The sequence below is a fragment of the Portunus trituberculatus genome, chromosome 45 (assembly GCF_017591435.1).
Source record: "Portunus trituberculatus isolate SZX2019 chromosome 45, ASM1759143v1, whole genome shotgun sequence".
In the NCBI taxonomy this organism is placed as follows: domain Eukaryota; kingdom Metazoa; phylum Arthropoda; class Malacostraca; order Decapoda; family Portunidae; genus Portunus; species Portunus trituberculatus.
The window spans coordinates 1157501-1177581 of record NC_059299.1 but is presented as its reverse complement, the minus strand read 5'-3'; the positions used below and the strand labels follow the sequence as shown (position 1 = coordinate 1177581).

The 20081-nt window shown below is 45.7% G+C and overlaps 2 protein-coding genes and 1 long non-coding RNA gene across 5 annotated transcripts in view; 1 reads left to right on the top strand and 2 right to left on the bottom strand.

Annotated features, from left to right (window-relative positions):
- The first annotated feature begins 3634 nt into the window (after positions 1 to 3634).
- On the top strand, positions 3635 to 17949 carry LOC123519568. Its single transcript, XR_006679054.1, has 2 exons — positions 3635 to 4036; positions 17910 to 17949. It is a non-coding gene; the product is annotated as an uncharacterized LOC123519568 (long non-coding RNA).
- LOC123519565 (ets DNA-binding protein pokkuri-like) lies at positions 4063 to 13775 on the bottom strand. Its single transcript, XM_045280983.1, has 3 exons — positions 13627 to 13775; positions 12678 to 12837; positions 4063 to 6078 (listed from the first exon to the last, which is right to left on the bottom strand). Exons 2-3 carry the CDS (start codon positions 12835 to 12837, stop codon positions 5864 to 5866), a joined length of 375 nt encoding a protein of 124 aa, XP_045136918.1. The 5' UTR covers positions 13627 to 13775; the 3' UTR covers positions 4063 to 5863.
- The window catches only part of LOC123519563 (glycerophosphocholine cholinephosphodiesterase ENPP6-like), an 8708-nt gene continuing 5778 nt past the window's right edge, over positions 17152 to 20081 (bottom strand). For all 3 annotated transcript variants that reach the window (XM_045280980.1, XM_045280981.1, XM_045280979.1), the window contains 4 exons: positions 19589 to 19749; positions 19092 to 19212; positions 18562 to 18693; positions 17152 to 18194 (listed from right to left, as the gene is read on the bottom strand). In XM_045280980.1, coding sequence (XP_045136915.1) covers positions 17965 to 18194; positions 18562 to 18693; positions 19092 to 19212; positions 19589 to 19749 — 644 coding nt within the window. In that variant the 3' untranslated portion in view covers positions 17152 to 17964. The remainder of the gene's footprint in view (positions 18195 to 18561; positions 18694 to 19091; positions 19213 to 19588; positions 19750 to 20081) is intronic.

The following is a 20081-nucleotide window of genomic DNA, read 5'->3' as shown; positions in this document are numbered from 1 at the left end:
TCTTCGGAATCGAAGTAATTAATCACTTGAAAAATTAATTGCTATGTTTGAAGTCAAAGTTACTGAAGGATATTTGTAAGAATTTGATGAATGTTGTACTCAGTGCGTGTTTATGTGTTCTGGTAACAATCAAACTGAGGAACTTCCATTGTGTGAAAGGAAACAAAAGTATTTAATATAAGCATAGTTACTTCATGCCCTCGCTTGCTTACATACCACAAATCACTTCCACACTGAATTTTCTCTGTAAAATCAAATAGGCCCTGATCATTTAGCCAAACTCACGTCCATTCCAAAGTTTAAAGCGTTAGAATGTTAAATGACAAGTGTGAAAACTGCCTGGCTAAACTTGCAGTGAAAGAATAAATGCTTGACAACAGACTTGCTCTCTTTATTTCACCGCAGTACACAGCAGGACACAACGCGACCTGTGGAACAACAATGCTACAGAGAATTTGTGGGAGTGTCAGGAAAATTCAACAGCATTAGTGAACGGGACAGAGAACTGATAACTATGTACACAGACTTACAGGCTTACAGAGGATCCGTGACAAAACCAATCAAGAAAACAACCTTTGAACACCTACATACAATTCACCACTTAGTTTCCATACACACTTAGGCCAATATTCTGCATGAAACGCTTTACTCTCTCACCACCACTATTTACCAAGGCCACAGAGATGATTAGCAGTGTTTTCAAGAGTGCTTGTACAGTTAATAGAGTAGAAATCTTATCACTTCGCCTCTACAACCATAAAAACACCTTAAAAATTCGTGTAATCTTAAATAAAATCTTTTGAAATAGTGGAGGTGTAGTACAGAAGTGTTTAAGAATACAAACTTTAATCCCTTCAGTACCATGACGCGTTTCCATATTCATTCTGCTTACTGTGTCGGTATTAAAGTAGTGAAGACTCTGGCCATTAATCTTCTGACCTCCATAGACCCTTCCTTATGTCACTAAAATGGTCTTATCGTACATAAGTCTCAAAAATGCGTCCCAGTACTGAAGGGGTTAAAGAGTAACAGAATATTTATAGCGGAAATGCAAACCATAAACAACACACACTGAAAAAGAACATCCTATACATACACTGGGGAAAGAAAGATCGAAGGTGCGAGGAAACAGATTCACACGTGTTTTGTTTCCAAGTGAGATTGTTCAGACTGTAATATGACGTAATGTTTTATACTTGAGGTTTGTGCAAGGTAAGAAGACTAGATAGAGTACAAACGCAGGCTCTCTCTCTCTCTCTCTCTCTCTCTCTATACTAAAGGATGGTGGTAACAATTACTTCACTGTACATTATATACAGACACGGGGACATTGTAAACAGGGGAGAAAGGCTGATGATGGCGATGGTGATGGTGATGATGGTGGTGGTGGTGGTGACGATGTTAAATAACAATAATAGTAATGATAATTATAATAATAATAATAATAATGAATAATAGTAGTAGTGGTAGAAATAGTTGTAATAATAATGATGATGATGCTAATAATAATAATAATAATAATAATAATAATGAAAAATATGAAAAATAACAAGTAATAATAATAACAAATATAACGCAAACAACAGCAGCAGCAACAACCATGACAACAACAACAACAACAACAACAATAATAATAATAACAATAATAACAATAATAATAATACCTAGACATCAATATGAAAAATAAATAAATAAAAACTAAACTTGCAACTCCCAACACATGTAACAATATACAAAAAGAATCCGAGGAGGAGGAGGAGGAGGAAGAGGCGGAGGAGGAGGAGGAGGAAGTTTGCCTCACTTCCCTCATTCTGGTAAACATCTGGTGACGGCGGTGGCGGTGGCGGTGGTAATGGTAAATGGCGGTGGTTGTAGTGGTAATGGGTGTCAGAAAGGATATCCTGGGTGAGAGAGAGAGAGAGAGAGAGAGAGAGAGAGAGAGAGAGAGAGAGAGAGAGAGAGAGAGAGTAATTCGTTTCGTTCTCCTGTTTCTCAAAGTCTATAATCAACCCACGCATCGTCTCTCTAATTCTCGTGTAACCTTCCTACACTTCCCGCCTGGCTAAATTTTCTCTCCTTGTGTTCATTCTTCAGTGTCTCTCCTTCTCACTTGCAACAATTACATGGATAGTTGGTGGAAGACGAGAAGGATTAAAAGGGAAAAGAAAATAATTAATGGTTAAAAAAAAAAAAACACACGAGTAGAGAGAGAGAGAAAGAGAGAGAGAGAGAGAGAACTGATGGAAGGAGAAAGAAAATAAATAATTGAAAAAATGTGAAAAGGGACCGAAACACAAAGGCGATGGAAAAAAAAATAAATAAATAAAAATATATATATATATATATATATATATATATATATATATATATATATATATATATATATATATATATATAAATAGGGTGAGGAGAGAAGAAAATGACTGGATAAATGCAAAAGGGAAGCCATTCTATTAATAAACTATGATGAATGTTACTGTGATTCTTTTAAGGAAGTTTTCACGATTCTAATGGAAAGATAACGAACATTCTGCATCAACAAGTGGAAACGTTCTCGTGGGAATCTGGCTAAGTATCTCTGAAGCTTTTGGAAACTGTGCAGATGAAGAAAGAAGCGTTTTGAAATACGAGCTTAACCCCTTCAGTACCATGACGCGTTTTCATATTTATTCTGCTTACTATTTGGTGATTTTATACAGCTTCAGAAACTTACGTGGTGCATAAAATTGTTAAAACTTGCCATTAATCCTCTGACCTCCATAATCCCTTCCTAATATCAATAAAATCTTGCAATCATACTTACAACTCAAGGTAAAAAATGCGTCCTAGTACCGAAAGCGTTAATGGGAGTGAGGAAGGCGGCTCGTGACATCAAGCCGAACGGACACATGACAGGAGGAACAGGAAGAAAAGATCCACGAACGTAACATTATCTGATCACGCAGTAAGTATTTCGCCACTTGGTAAATAAAGGAAAGGTTCAGAAAGGCAATGATTACCCAGAGGAATTAAAGGAACTATGGGTCTTGAAGCGGCGACGCCCTCCCTCCTTCCCTCCTCCCTTCATCCTAAACACTACAGTGGCTCCTCCCTTCGCTTCCTTCCCAGAACTATTTATTAGTAAGTCACGCTGGAGACACACGGTCAGGCTGTGTGTGTGTGTGTGTGTGTGTGTGTGTGTGTGTGTGTGTGTGTGTGTGTGTGTGTGTGTGTGTGTCCTGAGGGAAAGAATTAACATGTGATATACTAGTAATACGTATGTGTGGGAATAAAGAATGGAGAGAGAGAGAGAGAGAGAGAGAGAGAGAGAGAGAGAAAGAGAGGCCTCCAATGAGTGAACATGTAAACACACACACCAGTAACGCCCCTTGTGCCCCTCTCTCTCTCTCTCTCTCTGCTCAAACATCACCGGATGCAGTGCGTCGCCACATCGCAGACGCCCCTAAAGTAATTAATTGGTACATAGGCTGTGCGCAGGACTGACTGCGATGCTCCGCGCCACCCACTGCCCGACCCTCCACCAACACAACATAAACAGCGAAACACCAAGAAAAATTCGCGTCTATAACATGAAAATTTAGTCTCACTCCAAAATAAAACAAAATACACCAGAGAGAGAGAGAGAGAGAGAGAGAGAGAGAGAGAGAGAGGGCAGGCAGGCAACCAGTGACGTCATAGGACAATAGGAGCATCTGGGGCGATCAGCTGTTGTCTGATCAGCTGTTTCCGGCCCCTTTCCTCGCCTCTCCTCTCCCTGCCGCACGTCACAGCTGCCATGCACGTGCTGCACACCACGGGAAGGAGCACAGATGAGTCTCACTCACCACCTCAGCTCAATACTCACTTACACAACGCAACTCCTCACACACCAACACACCAGCACTGCACCACCATACCCTCACCACCCCACCCACACTTGTCTCTCATTCCCAGCGGTGTAAGGAAAGTGTAGGTGACCAGAAGAGCGTAAGGAGGCTTCACGTGCGCTGCAGAGAGAGAGAGAGAGAGAGAGAGAGAGAGAGAGAGAGAGAGAGAGGTAGCATATAACATGAAACAAATCCTGCTCATGAAAAGAAGCGCCAAAGAAAGAAACGAGCAAACAAAACAAAACAAATGAAACAAAAGAAAATATGAACGAATCAATAAGTAAAGGTAAATAAGATGAAAGAAAAAAAAAGGGAATTTGGAGATCCATGATGGAGATGTGTGGACACTGGATAGGTTTTTAAATCGTACCCAATAATGCTAACCCTCGTGTGTGTGTGTGTGTGTGTGTGTGTGTGTGTGTGTGTGTGTGTGTGTGTGTATGGCACCAGGGCGGAAGTGACAGTTGTGTGGCGGAGGGCGGGTCGTCTATTACAACATTGATTCTCGATTGACTACCAGGATGTCCGCTACCCCTTGTACCCTCCCGACCCCCCGCCACGCCCCCTCCCTACCTCCCCAACCACCGCACCGCCCCCAACCCTCGCGGCACTCAGGGCAGGGCGAACACATGCCAAGAAAATCTGTAGTGAGTCTGTGTTAATCATGGCAGTCGAGGCAAGGATTATTGTAGTAGTAGTAGTAGTAGTAGTAGTAGTAGTAGTAGTAGTAGTAGTAGTAGTAGTAGTAGTAGTTGTTGTTGTTGTTGTTAATGCTACTGTTGCTGCTGCTATTTCTCCTGCCACTGTTGTTCTTGTTTCTGCTGCTGCTGCTGCTGCTGTTATTGTTGTGATTACTAGTTGATGATGATGATGATGATAATGATTTATAATACTGTTACTTCTTATAACAAGATCAACAATAACAGCAACAACAGCAGCAGCATCAATAATAATGGTAGCAGTGCTTGAATGAGAAAGATGAACGTCTAAAATGAGTTACAATTGTCAACAATACAGAACAGAACAAGTTAAACTCTACTGCCGATTGTGATTCTTCTCCTTCTTCTTCCTCTCCTCCTTGTTCTTGTTGTTGAAGTGGCTGTTGTAAAAGTGGTGGTGGTGGTGAACGAGGGGGAGGGAGGCTATTGGTGATGTTGGACGGAAGTGCGACGCTTCCCCTCGGCGCCGCGGCCGGGACCAGGAAGTGCCGTGTACCGGTTTCCTGTTTGTTGGCCGGCCTGGTGTTGGAGGGCGAAGGGCGGTGCGAGGGTGGTCAGCCGAGCGCCCTTCCCTCCCTCACGCTACCCACGGGAGGATGGAGGGGCGGGGCGGGACGGGGTGGGAGAGGGAAGGCTTCAACAGCCTCTGCGAAGCATCACAAAGGAGCCCATTTCCTCGCCGCCGCGGAGGGCCAGGCAGCGGCAAGCATTGTACTCTATGTACCATTGCGCCCATTCTCCCTTGGCTCGGAGTGTCCCGCTCAGCCGCAAGGCCGCCAAGTCACCGCGGAGAGGAGATCCATGAAGACACTGCATGACGTGAGAAGGCGAGGTGGGTTTTCCTTCCAGATCATCCTACCTGAGGAAATTATGGCGTCGACGTGCGGTTCAGGACAGTGAGAAGCGATTCCACATTAGATACAGGTACTCGGGCGCTCAAGTTTCTAATCTTTGTGTTCTTAGCACCGTGTGGGAGACCACCACACTGCCACGCCGGCACTCCACACTCACAGGAAGAGACACAAGTCACAGGAGACACACAGCAGTCAGTAAGTCTTCCAGTAACGACGTAGCTGTGAGTGAATGATGGAACGAATCACATCACCGAAGAGATGAAGAGCACCACGCCACAGCCCTACGTCACCGCTCCTGCTACGGCTACGCAATCATCAATACCCAAAACACACGTATAGACACCAGGACCCACTACAGCCACACGGATAGCGAGTTTCCATCCTCACTGGAGAACCCGAGACGCATCACCACAGCGAAGCTCTCTCAGGCGTACATGGCGTTGCAGAGGCGAAGCTGAAAGTCCTTATAGAGAAGTTTGCCTCCGAGGGGAACCCGCTGCACGAACATGTCCAGAGTCATGAGGCAGAGAGCCTTGCCGTTCATGAGGAAGCGCTCGGGGAACACCCTGGGCAGCTGGTGCGCTTCAGACACGTGGTGAAGCCAGCGGTGCACGTCTTCTCTGCTCCACGTCCTCGGATCTGCAATGATAGAAACGTGATGTGTGAAAAACAATACTCTGGCTGCTTCTCGATCTCATTTCAGAGAGAGAGAGAGAGAGAGAGAGAGAGAGAGAGAGAGAGAGAAGGGGGGGTGGCCAGTGTCAGTATGAGGGTGCGTGTGTGGCGGCGCGAGGTACGGATGAAGTAGTGGTGGTGCTGGTGGTGGTGGTTGCAGACGTCCCCGAGTCGTCACCACAACCATGCCTGGGTCACAAACTTTCTCAAGACCTCCTTCCTCCTCCTCTTCCTCCTGTTCATGATTTTCCTTCTCAATGACTACAGATATGCGTAAATTCAACTTGTAAATACATTCCTATAGTTTTTACAGACACTGAATCCTATAACTGAATGGGAACAAACTGCATTATCATTATTATAATTATTACTATCATCATCCTTTGTTTATTTAGAAATACCTCGCTATCTGCGCTCCATCCTCAGAAAGTCCTGTGATCACATGTCAGTATTTCTTTTCTTTCACGAGTCACTGCTCTTCACCTCACGATCGCATTGATTGGCGAAAATGTAGTTTGAGGAGATACACGCGGCGCATTGTTTCATTTCTTTCTGTTTTGTGTTGTGTTGTGTGTTGCGTTATTGTCTTCCTGCGCATCTGAGTTTTGTGTTGTGTTGTGCGTTATTGTGTTCCTGCGCACCTGAGTTTTGTGTTGTTGTGCGTTATTGTGTTCCTGCGCACCTGAGTTTTGTGTTGTTGTGCGTTATTGTGTTCCTGCGCACCTGAGTTTTGTGTTGTTGTGCGTTATTGTGTTCCTGCGCACCTGAGTTTTGTGTTGTGTTGTGCGTTATTGTGTTCCTGCGCATCTGAGTTTTGTGTTGTGTTGTGCGTTATTGTGTTCCTGCGCACCTGATTTTTGTGTTGTGGGTTGCGTTATTGTGTTCCTGCGTAACTGAGTTTTGTCTTGTGAGTTGCGTTATTGTGTTCCTGCGCATCTGAGTTTTGTGTTGTGTTGTGCGTTATTGTGTTCCTGCGCACCTAAGTTTTGTGTTGTTGTGTTGTGTGTTGCGGTATTGTGTTCCTGCACACCTGGATCTTCTGCTTGGCGCTCTGTTACCACCTGCAGCAGTGCACATGCTTCGTGGTGCTGTTCGTGATTTCACTGCAACATTCGCATTCTGTATTCCCACTTTCTGAATTTCCTTCGGTGCGTTGGTGTGTCTTGAAAGTATCTCCCCCTTCCCTCCCGCACTGCCCCTCCTTGGCCTCCAGCACCCATTACAACCGGCCGCCGTGGGAAGGTGCACTATTAGTCCATTTAGCCGCCGGCTGTCGAGTGTTGCTGTCTCAGTGGATCCAGCACAGCCTTGTGTTGGCTGGACGTGTCACTGTAGCGGTAGCAATACGCCTAACCTTTTGTTTCACTACACGCTCACTAGCTTGTACAGAACATACATCCCCGCAGCCTTGGGTCAATACACATTTGCATTTGTTCCATATCTTATATAAGGAAATATAATGCATTTCTATACAGAATTGAGATTAGCTCGTGTTCCTGATTGGAAGTGGTCTGAACTTTAGTGCAGTATACGTAAACAAGTCGTGACGAAGCCAGACGCTGAGAACAAAGACTATTAATCAGCACCACAGTGGCAGGTTTTTCATTGGCGCTGTACAGACTGCGACAATTATGTGACATGATCCTGTGTGTGTGTATTGGTAAATCAGTAGAATCGTTTTCACAAAGAGCACAATATCATGAAAATAGGAAGGCGGGTAAAATTGGTCAGCCATCATCCACCTGCAAAAGTGGAGGGAGTGGGCGTCAATGTAAAGCAGCGGAAGAGCGTGGGCGCCTCACCTTGACACACGCGTCCAGGTCAGCACATGAGGCCAGGCGGACGCGGGACCCGGATGCCGAACCATTTCACTGTGGAGGGGAAACTCCGCACCACCGGAAAAAAGAGTACCTTCACCGCAAGGCCATTTAGGCTTAAGAAATGTAACGTGCGACGGAATGTGTGTATTGGACACATCGCACGGCACGAAACAGCAGCTATCGTGTGCATGACGCAGGGCGCTTCAGCCACGCCGCGCTGCCGCACTTACTCCTCTTCTACGGATTTTTTTTTTTTTTTTTGTCATCAACTAAATTCAGCTATATGGGTCCTTATGAGTCATTTCCGTAGTGTGACTCGTCCAAGAAGTGCATCCCGCAGGGCGCCTCACTTGCGGCGCAGGGATGGAGCAAGTGTGGCGCCGGTGTGTGAGCTCACGTCCTTTTCCACAGTGTGACGCAAAAGGACGAGTTCCACTTTATTATTACAACCACGGGAAATATGACGATCATCATCATATCCGACGGAGAAACACTCCCTCATGTATCAGTAAACATCTCCCTTCTTTGTTACTCACAATACTCACGGTAGATGGAACTCATATGAGTTACCGTATAACTCACTCTATCACCTATATAAGTTAATCGTGAAATATGGAATTTCTAGCTGCTGCTGTTCTGTACGTGCTATTTTTTGGCATGGTTGTTAGGTCGACGACACACTGTGTTTACACACGCACATGATGAGCGAAGACGTCAGGACGAAACAGAAAAAATTAACACAACAAATACAACAGAAAAATTCTTCTTAACGCTTTCCTAGTGGGCGAGACCCACCCACTACCACCCACACACACGATATACTTTTTGCACCATCAGAATATAACTCAATTTCTTTACTTTTTTTTTTTACTTTTTGCATATAATTACTACTACTACTACTGCTACTACTACTACTACTACTACTACTACTACTACTACTATACTACTACTAACAACATTATGGAAAATATTAGAAGCAAACACGAAGGTAAACAAGAAGCAGCCACGTCATTTTGATGACAAGTAGCGATTTTCGGTTCAGAGTTCTGTATCCGGCCACAGTTGTGGAAGTGATGACAGAGTTTCGCTGGATAAGTTGGTCAGCGAGTCCGTGAACCTGTTAGCGTCACCACAACTATGAAGCACAAGGAAGCGCCTTAGCTGTGTGGATGGCCACTCCTCTGTACAGGCGCCGTGCATTGCCTCGCATGTTAAAAGAACCTTGACCTTCACTCAAATGGAAGTGATTATCATCGAAGAGCTTCGCACGTCCTCACAACAACACGGAGGCGTCCCTGGATCAGCGAGGAGCGGATGTGGAGCACCGGCCGGGCGTCCTTCGCGTGCGTCATGCGTGCGTCAAGCCCCTCCTGGCGGTGCGACACCTCAAGCGCTGGGGAGTCCTCGCCCCGCCAATCGCCCGGGAGCAGAATGGCGGAAGGACTGGGGCAACGGGTGGCGGGGGAGGAGGGGAGGAAAGAGGGGTTATGGGTGGCAGCGGCCACAAGAAAAGATTTATAGAAATAATTGTGGAGCGGAAATGTGGTAACAGAGTAATCGTGGCCACATCCTAGTGGCGTCGCCCAGGAACCCTTGGCTACTACTGGTGTTCCCTTCTTGTCCTTCCTCCCTCCCTCCTCCTTTCCTTCCTCCTCCTTCTGAGTGGTCTGAGAGGGGACGGAAGCAGCTCAAGAGGGTCATGAGTGAAGTAGATGGAAAATCGACATGACAAGAAGTGAAGGAAGTCGCGTACGAAACAAAAATGCTACATTATAAGACTGAAATTATCCCACAAGCAGAAAGAAGAAAAGCAAGAGAAAGAGGAGGAGGAGGAGAAGAAGAAGAAGAGGAAGAAGAAGAAGAAGAAGGAAGAGGAGAAGAAGACGAAGAAGAAGAAGAAGAAGAAGAAGAAGAAGAAGAAGAGGAGGAGGAGGAGGAGGAGGAGGAGGAGGAGGAGGAGGAGGAGGAGGAGGAGGAGGAGGAGGAGGAGAAGAAGAAGAAGAAGAAGAAGAAGAAGAAGAAGAAGAAGAAGAAGAAGAAGAGGAGGAGGAGGAGGGGAAGAAGGTGAGTGTTGTGGTCAGCCTCGGCCTTGGTGTATCGCTAGGGCTTCCCGTGCACCCTCCCTCCCTCCTTCCTTCCCGCCCTGCTTCCTTCCCTCCCCCACACCCTCCCTCACTCACTCTTTCTCCCACCCATGTCCTTTTTCACTCCCCCTTCCTCCTCCCACTTTCCTTCTCCCTTCCCTCTATATAAGTACCATCCGTTCCTTTCCATTCCTACCATTGTCCTCTCTCTCTCTCTCTCTCTCTCTCTCTCTCTCTCTCTCTCTGACGCCTCCGTTTACCCCAGCAGGCTCTCGTAACAACTGATACCTGGCAGTAAATGAGAAAGTCACCTGGTGTGTGTGTGTGTGTGTGTGTGTGTGTGTGTGTGTGTGTGTGTGTGTGTGTGTGTGTGTGTGGCAAAATACTGCAGACACATTTTTCGGCGTGCGCACGAGAAGATACGCGCGAAAAGAAGAGAAAAAAAAGAAGAAAAAAAAAAACAAGGAAGTACACGTTGGGGGAAAGAAATGCGGGAAGAGAGAGAGAGAGAGAGAGAGAGAGAGAGAGAGAGAGAGAGAGAGAGAGAGAGAGAGAAGGAGGGAAACTGCGGTGTGACACATTCCATCACGACCCAGCAGTTCACTACCCTCCCGTGACTCCCTATCGCCCCTCACCGCTTCCCCTCACTCCTCACGCTGTCCTCACGTCATCCCCTCCACCTCCACCTCCACCTCCACGCCACCTGCCTCCGCTATTCACACTTCACCCTCAGTAGAAAGGAACAATTCAGTGCCGCCCTCACGCTGCGGGGAGGAACTGAGGCCGGAGGGAAGGAGGCATACGTGAACAATGCGTAAGGAAATGAGTAGCTTGTCTTCATCTCGTAACTACTGCTGACACGATACACCTCCCTGCCCTTCACTTCCTTCTCTCTCCTTACCCTCTCCTTATTATGGCCTCCTTTCAAGGCAAAGAGAAGTACAAACTATTCAAATTAACTAGCAGCAATACAAAGACAAAAGTACTGGGACACATTTTTACCATGAGTTTTGGGTGTGATTAGAAGATTTTATTTACATTAAGAAGGGTCTATGGAGGTCAGAAGATTCATGGTCTAGAGTCTTCACTATTCTAATCCCCACACGAGTTTCTGAGGTTGTATAAAAACGCCTAACAGTAACCAGAGTAAATTTGAAGATGTGTCATGGTACTGAAGGGTACTGTAGTGTAAAGGAATCGTCTGCCAACACGACAGACGCCACAAAACTGAACAATCTAAACACAAATAGATAAATAAAAACTAGATAATGCAAAAGAGAACAGTGAGAACTCCGAGTCACCTGTATTGATATATCTACCGATGCTTCTTTGAAATTGTCCAATGTATCTGAATTAATTACAGCGAAGGGTCGTGGTTAGGCGGGAAGCAGTTGGGCACGAGCCTGCTTCTGTATTTCCATCTTCCTACGACTTGACTTCTTTTAAGAGGGAGGTTTTCTAGACATTTGTCCCTCACTTTTGATTAACTCTAAGGGAACTGGCAATCAAGTGAGTTTTTTTATTTCATTGTTATTGCCCTTGGCCAGCTTCCCCTCTTGCATAAAAAAAAAGGAGGATGGCGAAGCAAACTTTATCCTCAGGTTCCCGCCCTCCTTCCTCCTCCTCCCAGGCCCGGACACGGAAGCTGCTGTCTCGCTCAGTCATTCGCGAATTTTTGTAGCATCTTCCTTCCGCATTACTCATACTGCGCGTAGGTAGCCAAGTGTGAACCAAGTACGGAATCTCTCTCTCTCTCTCTCTCTCTCTCTCTCTCTCTCTCTCTCTCTCTCTCTCTAACTGTTCTGAGTGATAATTTTCGCCGGTGAGAATCAGTAAAAAACTTTGAAACATTATTTCTCGTGTGTGTGTGTGTGTGTGTGTGTGTGTGTGTGTGTGTGTGTGTGTGTGTGTGTGTGTGTGTGTGTGTGAGTCACCGCTTGAAGGAGTGTGACAGCGGAAGCGTACGGGAGGGAGAAGTGAGAGAAGGGAGAGAGGGAAGGAAGAAAGAAAGAAAGGATGTAAGGGAGGGAGGAGAGGAAGGAGGGTTGGTGAGCATCCTTGAGCGAGCGGACCGTCACACCGGAGATATGGGATGTTCCCCCCATTCTTTCTCTCTCTCTCTCTCTCTGCTTGTTAACCCGTAGCTCGTCAGCGGCTCAGCCTCGCCCCCGTCACTGGCACTCGGCATGTTCGTATAATCGTAATTTCCTGTTGTTCTCAGCGCCACAAGTCAGGCGTGACATCCACACCTCCTGACTTCCAGTTGTGCCGGATTACCTTCCTCATCACTGGGTAGGTAGCGCCAGCAGCCTTGCCCCAACCACTCCGTGTCACCTAAACAAAGCCAGACTGCTTCCTGCCACCTCCGCGACGGTTACCTGCACTCTTGTCACCACACTCCTACCAGCCGCCTACCCCCGCCTGCCCGACCCTCACCAAGGCAAAGACACACTCCGCCTTACGATTATACCATCACTGTTATTAAACTGAATACTTAACTTCACTGTATTTCATTAAGATAAGCAAAAAGATGAATTAATTAATCTATTGAACATAATCTGATAATATATACATACACACAGTGTTAATGGATCCAGATATGTTAGATTAAGTAGTTTCATGAGGTCACACCACCACCACCACCACCTCCATTACTCACCGTGCGGCAAGGAGCTCCTGACGGCGTGCTCCCGGTCCCTGAGTGTCTTAAAGGAGAGGTCGTGCACGTGGTAAAGCCAACCGCTGCTCATCAGGTCTTCGGTGGGCGTGGAGGAGCGCCCGCCTCCGCCTGCCATCTCCACCAGCACCTCGGAACGCATCTGTGGGTGGCACGCCAGGGGGTGAGGGGTGAGGAGATGAGATAACGACCAAATATTTGATAGCCCGCTTCCGTCCTAGTAAAATTAGATTTCGTATCCCTCCCTACTGATTCCTAACGACTCAGACTCATATTTCATTTCTCTTTCCCAAACACCAGCTCATCAGGAAAGACGCTGCATATCTGTTTGTCACGCCATGCCATGTCAAACCTTTCCTTTAAAGCAGGATAATAATAATAATAATAATAATAATAATAATAATAATATAATAATGAAGCAAGCAGTATCACACCACCACCGTCACCACTGTCCCCAACCACAGCCGCCTGTCTCTCCCCGCCATGCACTCCGCGGCGTGGCGAGGCGCAGTGCCAGTGTCAGGCAGTCTCAAGGTCACCACACAGTGCCGGATCCTCGAGTGTCAACACCTCCGCTGTCTTAAGTCACTAAACAATAGCATAATTACTCGCGCATTAAAATTTAAGTTTAAGTAATTTGTCTAGTGCTGGTGACAACTACTCAGTGATGGAGAGCAGGCAATAGTGAACCACATGCCACACTCAAGTCCTGCCTCGCCTGTGATGCGTTGCTCTCAGTATCAGACAGTGCATTACACCAGTTACGGCGATAACAATGTTTTCATTCTTCACTTTTCTTTTTTTCAGATCCGCATGTTATGTTTATCTCCTTGACACGTGGACAAGAGCAAGTCACCCACTGGTCGAGAACATGAAGTGATCACTGCATAACAATGGCACTGGGCAGAACAGTCTCCAGTGCAGTGCATACCTTGTGTCTCAGCGTGGAGCAGCTGGCCAGTTATCACAGAATATATTTCGGCAGTACACTCCCCACCCACCGAACACGACAACGTCTGACACGGGACTAATTTTCACGAGTTCGAAAACCCATACGGTTCTAATTTCCCTCCCGTTGTCGTACTGCTTACTAGTTTTTCCTATCTTTTAAGAATTGAAAATAGATATGTTGTCTAAAAGTTATTTCATGGAATGCCTTATTTATGTATATGAAAAATTACAAAAGTCTTATTTCCATTAAAATACACTGAAATAGAAGAAAGCGCTGAATAGTGTGCGGCGAGTGAAGAAGTGGAGTCGTGCGTCAGGCAGCGCGCATCTTGGAGCGGAAGCGAGTTCAGCTGACACACAGCGGAGGGGCAGGGGCACCACATAGCCCCTACCACTGGGACGCCCTCGCAGAGAAAGGCGGGAATAAAGATGAACTAAGATTTTCTTCAAGTAAAGCTTTGTATGAAAAAAAAAAAACTCGTGAATAGACAGTCACTACAGCCACCTTGACAGCTGGTTCAGGGACAGTAGGGGAGGCGGCGTCTTGATGCATCGTTAAGCCACTCCTCTAAGCACTGCATCGTTGCTTTATTTTCTCATGCAGTGAGTTGTTCAGGAAATATCTTCACCAGCCCTGTTTAGCTTTGTTTCCTGTCCCCAGACCGCCCACCCTCCCTCTTCCTCCAGCCCACGTAAGCCTAGTTTCCTGCCGGCGAGGAAGGCGCTGTGCCCCGCCGCCCGGTGCCGGATACTGGCGCAAGCGAGTGTTCTTTTGTCTTGCTAGCGGATATTTGCGGTCTGACGATGTCACTGTGGAGGAGAATTATACAAAAGAAAATAAGTAAAAAAGAAGAAAAGATAAAGTATGTCTGTATAAAAAGAGAAAACAAGAAATGACAATTCCGTCAAGCCGTGATCACGTCTGAGAGTGTTTTGGTGTGTGCAGGAAGAACTATGAACTTTCTGCAAGTTTCTTTTCATCTACACCAACGGCTGTCATCACAACCTTCAACCGTGTGTACGTGTGTGTGTGTGCACTGAAAGGCCTCTAAATTCATATTCGTTAGAAAAACATATATATTGCACACACACACACACACACACACACGCAAGCAGTGGACGAATGGTGTACATCCGATAACACGTTGGCAGTGTCAGGAGAGTAAAATGGAGGGCGTAGGGGCTGGCAGAGGAAACGCGCAGGGCTGGACCCACTGCCTTCCGCCATATTGCCCACAAACGCACTTCCTTTGCTTTGTAGGCTAGTTTGTTGGATGGCGGCGGCTGCTGTGGCGTCAGTGGTGGGCGGAATTAACTCTGATTTTCAAGGTATTTGTGTAAGACACAAATACCTTTAATAGTATTAATAAACATTATGATCTTTAATATCATTATTATTATTATTATTATTATTATTATTATTATTATTATTAATATTATTATTATTATTATTATCATAACAAGCAAAACAAAGTGAGTGTTATCTGCTGGACACTCCTCAGAGATGTGTAATGCTGTCGTGTCTTCAGTCTCAAGCGGAGTGACAGGCAACACCTTCTGTACATTCTGCACACAAATACTTGTACCAGACGCCTGGAGCCACCACTGTCGCAGTGTCCCTTGTGCCTCACCCTCAGTGCGAGTAGTAGCCGCGGGAGCCGGGGCATTCCTGGGGCCGGTATTTGAGTATGGTGGTGGCAGCTATTAGTAGTTTCCTGGTTTGAGGGTGTCTGGTCACACGGGGAAGTGGGATGGGAGGAGGTAGTGACCATTTCCGCCACTGTGTAGCTATCCCTCCTTCCGGTGACCTAGCATGTGACCCTGGCCGGCGAGTTTCCCATGGCGAGTGGCTCAGTGTTTGGCCCCGCGCACCGCTGTCACTGACTTGCTTTGCCTCTGTCCACTTGCCTCACTGCCTTGCTTTGCCACTGCTTCTGCACACCCACAGCTGGGGATCTTAACCTCAAACTTCTCGGCGCCATTTCTGCAATCTCTTTAACTAGTTCTCGAGGAAGTACTTGCAGTTTTCAAGAGTGTTTCTATGGTTTTAGTATTATGAATTTAGCAAGGTTTCTTCACCAACCACGGATAAAATAAACACCCATGAGAAATCAACAATTATTATTACTATTTTTTCTTGTGGCAAGTAGAAACAGTCCTCATGAGAGTTCAAAGGACTTCCAAGCGTTATTATTAACCATTGTAGCGTAATAGATCTTATGATAAACTCCGCCGGCTCGAAGAAGAGTGTACAGCGTGGCAAAAAATAAATAAAAGTGTGACACAGAGGTCTACGGGGCAGGGGAAGCGGTGGCACAGGAAATAGCTGGGAGTGAAGGGAAAGAATAAATGGAGGTGGAAGGGTGAGAGGAAGAGGAAGAGGGGGCTATAGATGAGAAACAGAGAGAGAGAGGAAGACGAGGATGAGGAGGAAGGGAAAGGGAAAGGAAGTGCCTGGGAAGAGGTTTCAGTTGGCGCCTTCCGGGAACAGGGAGTGTGGCGACGGGTGTCGTGTGTGTCGTGAGTGTGGTGCGCACCGTGTCCTCTCCTTCCTTCCTGCGCCACAATGCCTCGCTACTCGCAATGCACTACACTCCGCAGCGGCACCTTCGCCCTCAAACTTTCTCCCCGCTGCTGCTGCTTTTGCTGCTCGGGGCTTGCTCTCTAATTCCAATATAACTCAAGTCAATATATATATATATATATATATATATATATATATATATATATATATATATATATATATATATATATATATATATATATATTGTTCTATATAGTCATTCATTTATTTTTTTATGATATACTTTTTATCTATTCATTCACTCGCATCCATCTATCTATATAGGATTAATTCTTTATTTTTTCCTTGATAGAGTTTGACAGAAATTGAGCTAAGGCAGACCAGAGGTTTGGTGAAGTGCGTGAGCTACGGCGAGTCTCGCGGTCTGAATGCGACTGATTGGTGAGCTGCTGATGTCACACCGGATAAGCGTAGGGAGGGAGGTGAAGACAGTCCATATGGAAATCCCTTACGTCCACTCTTGTCATACTTCTCCTAACTGTTCTCACTCATAACACTCACGCAACATCTTTTTTCTTCATTTCCCTTCGCTATAGTTATTTGTGCCAGCATATATATATATATATATATATATATATATATATATATATATATATATATATATATATATATATATATATATATATATAGTCTTTGCGTCACGAAGGGAGGTGGTGAAGACAAGGAGCTTTCCGCCGCTCCCTCCTCACCAATCCCCACACGCAACGCTGCAACTTCAAATCAGACGAACACAGAGACTGGAATAAAGGCTTGGAGGAGACAGGTACTGCGAACACCAGAAGCACCGCTACCGCCAATACTTACTACTTCTACTACTGCTGCCACCACCATCAATAATAATAATAATAATACTTTTGATACAGGATAGGTAATGTCCTGGAATCCAGACCTATTCACCCTATCTATATTTTCATACCAACGTTTGTGTTTAAGCTTTTTTATTCTTCCCTTCATTTCACAATTATATTCCTAAGGTTACATGTTTTCATCCGAGTTACAAAAAGTTATATGCATCATAGATATACTTAACCACACAATTAATACATCTGGCGTAGTTAGGCATCTTTACTGACTTACTGTCGACCACTACTGTATTACTGGATGGGACAGAGCGAATCTCGGCGTTGTTCACTGGCAATCAATGCATCAAACACTCAATTCTTCTACCTACAATGGCTCACTCGACACAACCATTCTTCTACGCCACTGCCCCCCCTCCTTCAGTGACGACCAGTTATTCTCCTTATAAAAAGTTTCTATGAACATAATATTTGTTTTGTGTCGAGTAGTATCAAAACATCACTGTAACTAATTTGGCCTTTGTATTTATCCTGATTTCTAGGAGAGATATAGCTAAGTTGAGAGAGAGAGAGAGAGAGAGAGAGAGAGAGAGAGAGAGAGAGAGAGAGAGAGAGAACCAGAAGACCTATATGGCTGATCTATAAAGAGGGTATATGTCAATCTACTCACTCGTATTAGTAAACTATACACGTGGAGGAAAAGGTTTGTGATAGAACAAAACTCTTTCCCTCCACCACGACCGACAACACGCCGGCAGGAAACAGTTAGAAGAGATCACCATGTACGTGCCTTGCAGGAAACGTGCACATGGAAATTTCACACTGAAGACTGGAATGAGAAGGATATATCAGAGTTAGACTAACGCTACTTCTGGACAGAGAGAGAGAGAGAGAGAGAGAGAGAGAGAGAGAGAGAGATTCTTTTATGCTCGGGTCAATTCATGAGTTGGCGGGCCAGCAGCATGAGGGTCAGCAGCAGTACCGAGGAGAGGGACAGGAAGCAGCGGTCGGCGCCACTGCATACCGAGTCGTAGGTCCTGAAGATTGGCTCCACGTGGCTCCAGGTGCCGTTGTGGGGCAGCGGGGTGAGGTGCAGCACGTGAGTCAGGACCTGGTACACATCCACCACGTGTATCGGCTCCACTACGGATCCGCAATCGAAGGCTGCGGAAGTTGAATAGATATTGACTATGATAATGCTAAAAGACCCGTATTCTGAAACGCTTTGCTCTCTTACCATCATCATTGCTTCCCAAAGGCTCCAGTTGAAGATACTCGTGTTTTTAAGGGTATTTGTATGGTTCTGGTGATGGATTGGCAAGATTTCTAGTTAATTAAAAGGAGAAATGGTCTTAAAAAACGGCTAGTCGTCTCTGTGGCCTTAATTGCAAAATTGTCGTAGAGAGAGGGGAAGGCGTTTCTGAATACGGGCGTTACCAGCGATAGTGATGGTAACATTATATAGTGAAAAGAACAACAGTAACAACAATAACAACAACAACAGCAGCAGGAGCAAAGACTTAACACCCACCTGGCCCTCTGGCGAAGAAGATGCCCTTCATGTTCATGTCGTCAGGGTCGTACCCGTGACCACCGACGGACACGTAGCTGTCAGTGCGACGCGGCAGCTGCTTGTCGGAGCGCGAAGCCATGATGTAGTGCCCTGCGGGAAGAGGACCAATGAGTGACCCCCTGCTGACTCACAACGCGGCCCAGGACACCCACCTCACTCCTCCATGCGAAATGAGATAAATAGATAGCAACAAAATACAGTAAAAGAAAGGGAGAAAGACAGAACAAGCAAGACACTTAAAGATTATAATTATTACAGTAGGAAAAATGCGTGGAAATGAGATAAATAGATAGCAATAAAACAAAAATAAAAAGGGAGAAGGATAGAACAAGCAAGACACCTCAAGAATATAGTTATCACAGTAGGAGAAATAAATGACACTCCTCCGTGATAAGAATAACAATTAAAAAAGAACGACAGAACCGGCAAAACAACAAAACAGAGGGTGGTGGTGGTGCTGATTGAGGAAGAGGAAGAAGAAGACTTGCCTTTCTTAGCAACGAGGATGATGTCGTAGATGTAAGGACTGTTTCTGAAGTGGTAGCGGTCAGGGATGTCAGCGTGTCTGTATGCCGACACGCCGGGGATCTGTGACACCTGGGAGAATACCTGGAAAGACATATGGACATCACTAGGGAAGAAATCTTGATGGGAGGCATGAAACAAAGAGAGCGTGGAGGAATGGGAGGAACAAACCCTGAATTATAAAGAGGAAGATTCTTAGCTGCTACACACACTACACACACACACACACACACACACACACACACACACACACACACACACACACACACTGAGAGATGTTAAAAAATATAGTTTCCCGCAAAGATGTGTTGAGACTTGGAACAGTTTGAGTGAAGAAGTGGTGTCAGCAACGAGTGTGCATAGTTTTAAAGAAAAATAGGATAAGTGTAGATATGGAGACGGGGCCACACGAGCGTAAAGCCCAGGCCCTGTAAAACTACAACTAGGTAAATACACTTACCTTCTCGAGATTGCCTGCAGTAACTTTGATGTTCATAAAGGCCCCCTTATCAGCCAGGTTCTCCACGAGGGAAGTGTCCAGGTAGTCGTCTATTTCATGTGTGTTGGTGACTGCCGGGTCCGTAGTCGTCATCCCGTGGTCGCTCACGATTACGATGTTTACTGTGACAGAAAAAAAGTCTATTACTAAGATTGTTACTGCGTTTCTTGCTACTATCACCATGACATTTGTGAGTATTTCTGAGTCACCAGTACGGATGCATGTGTAAGTTTTCCGGGGCGATGTTTCTAGTGATGGTTTTCGGTTTTCATTGATGGAGTAAAGCCTTGGTTAAAGTAAGGTCAAAGTAGATGGCGTGTGTTGTGTTGTGGTTAGCAGTCTCGGCTCACAACCTGGGTTCGAGTCCTGGGAGCGGTGAGGCAGAGCTAGAGACGTGTAGGAAGCAAGCAAGGGATGTGAGGTGAAGAGGTTGTGGCTTCGCTGTCCTGGTGTG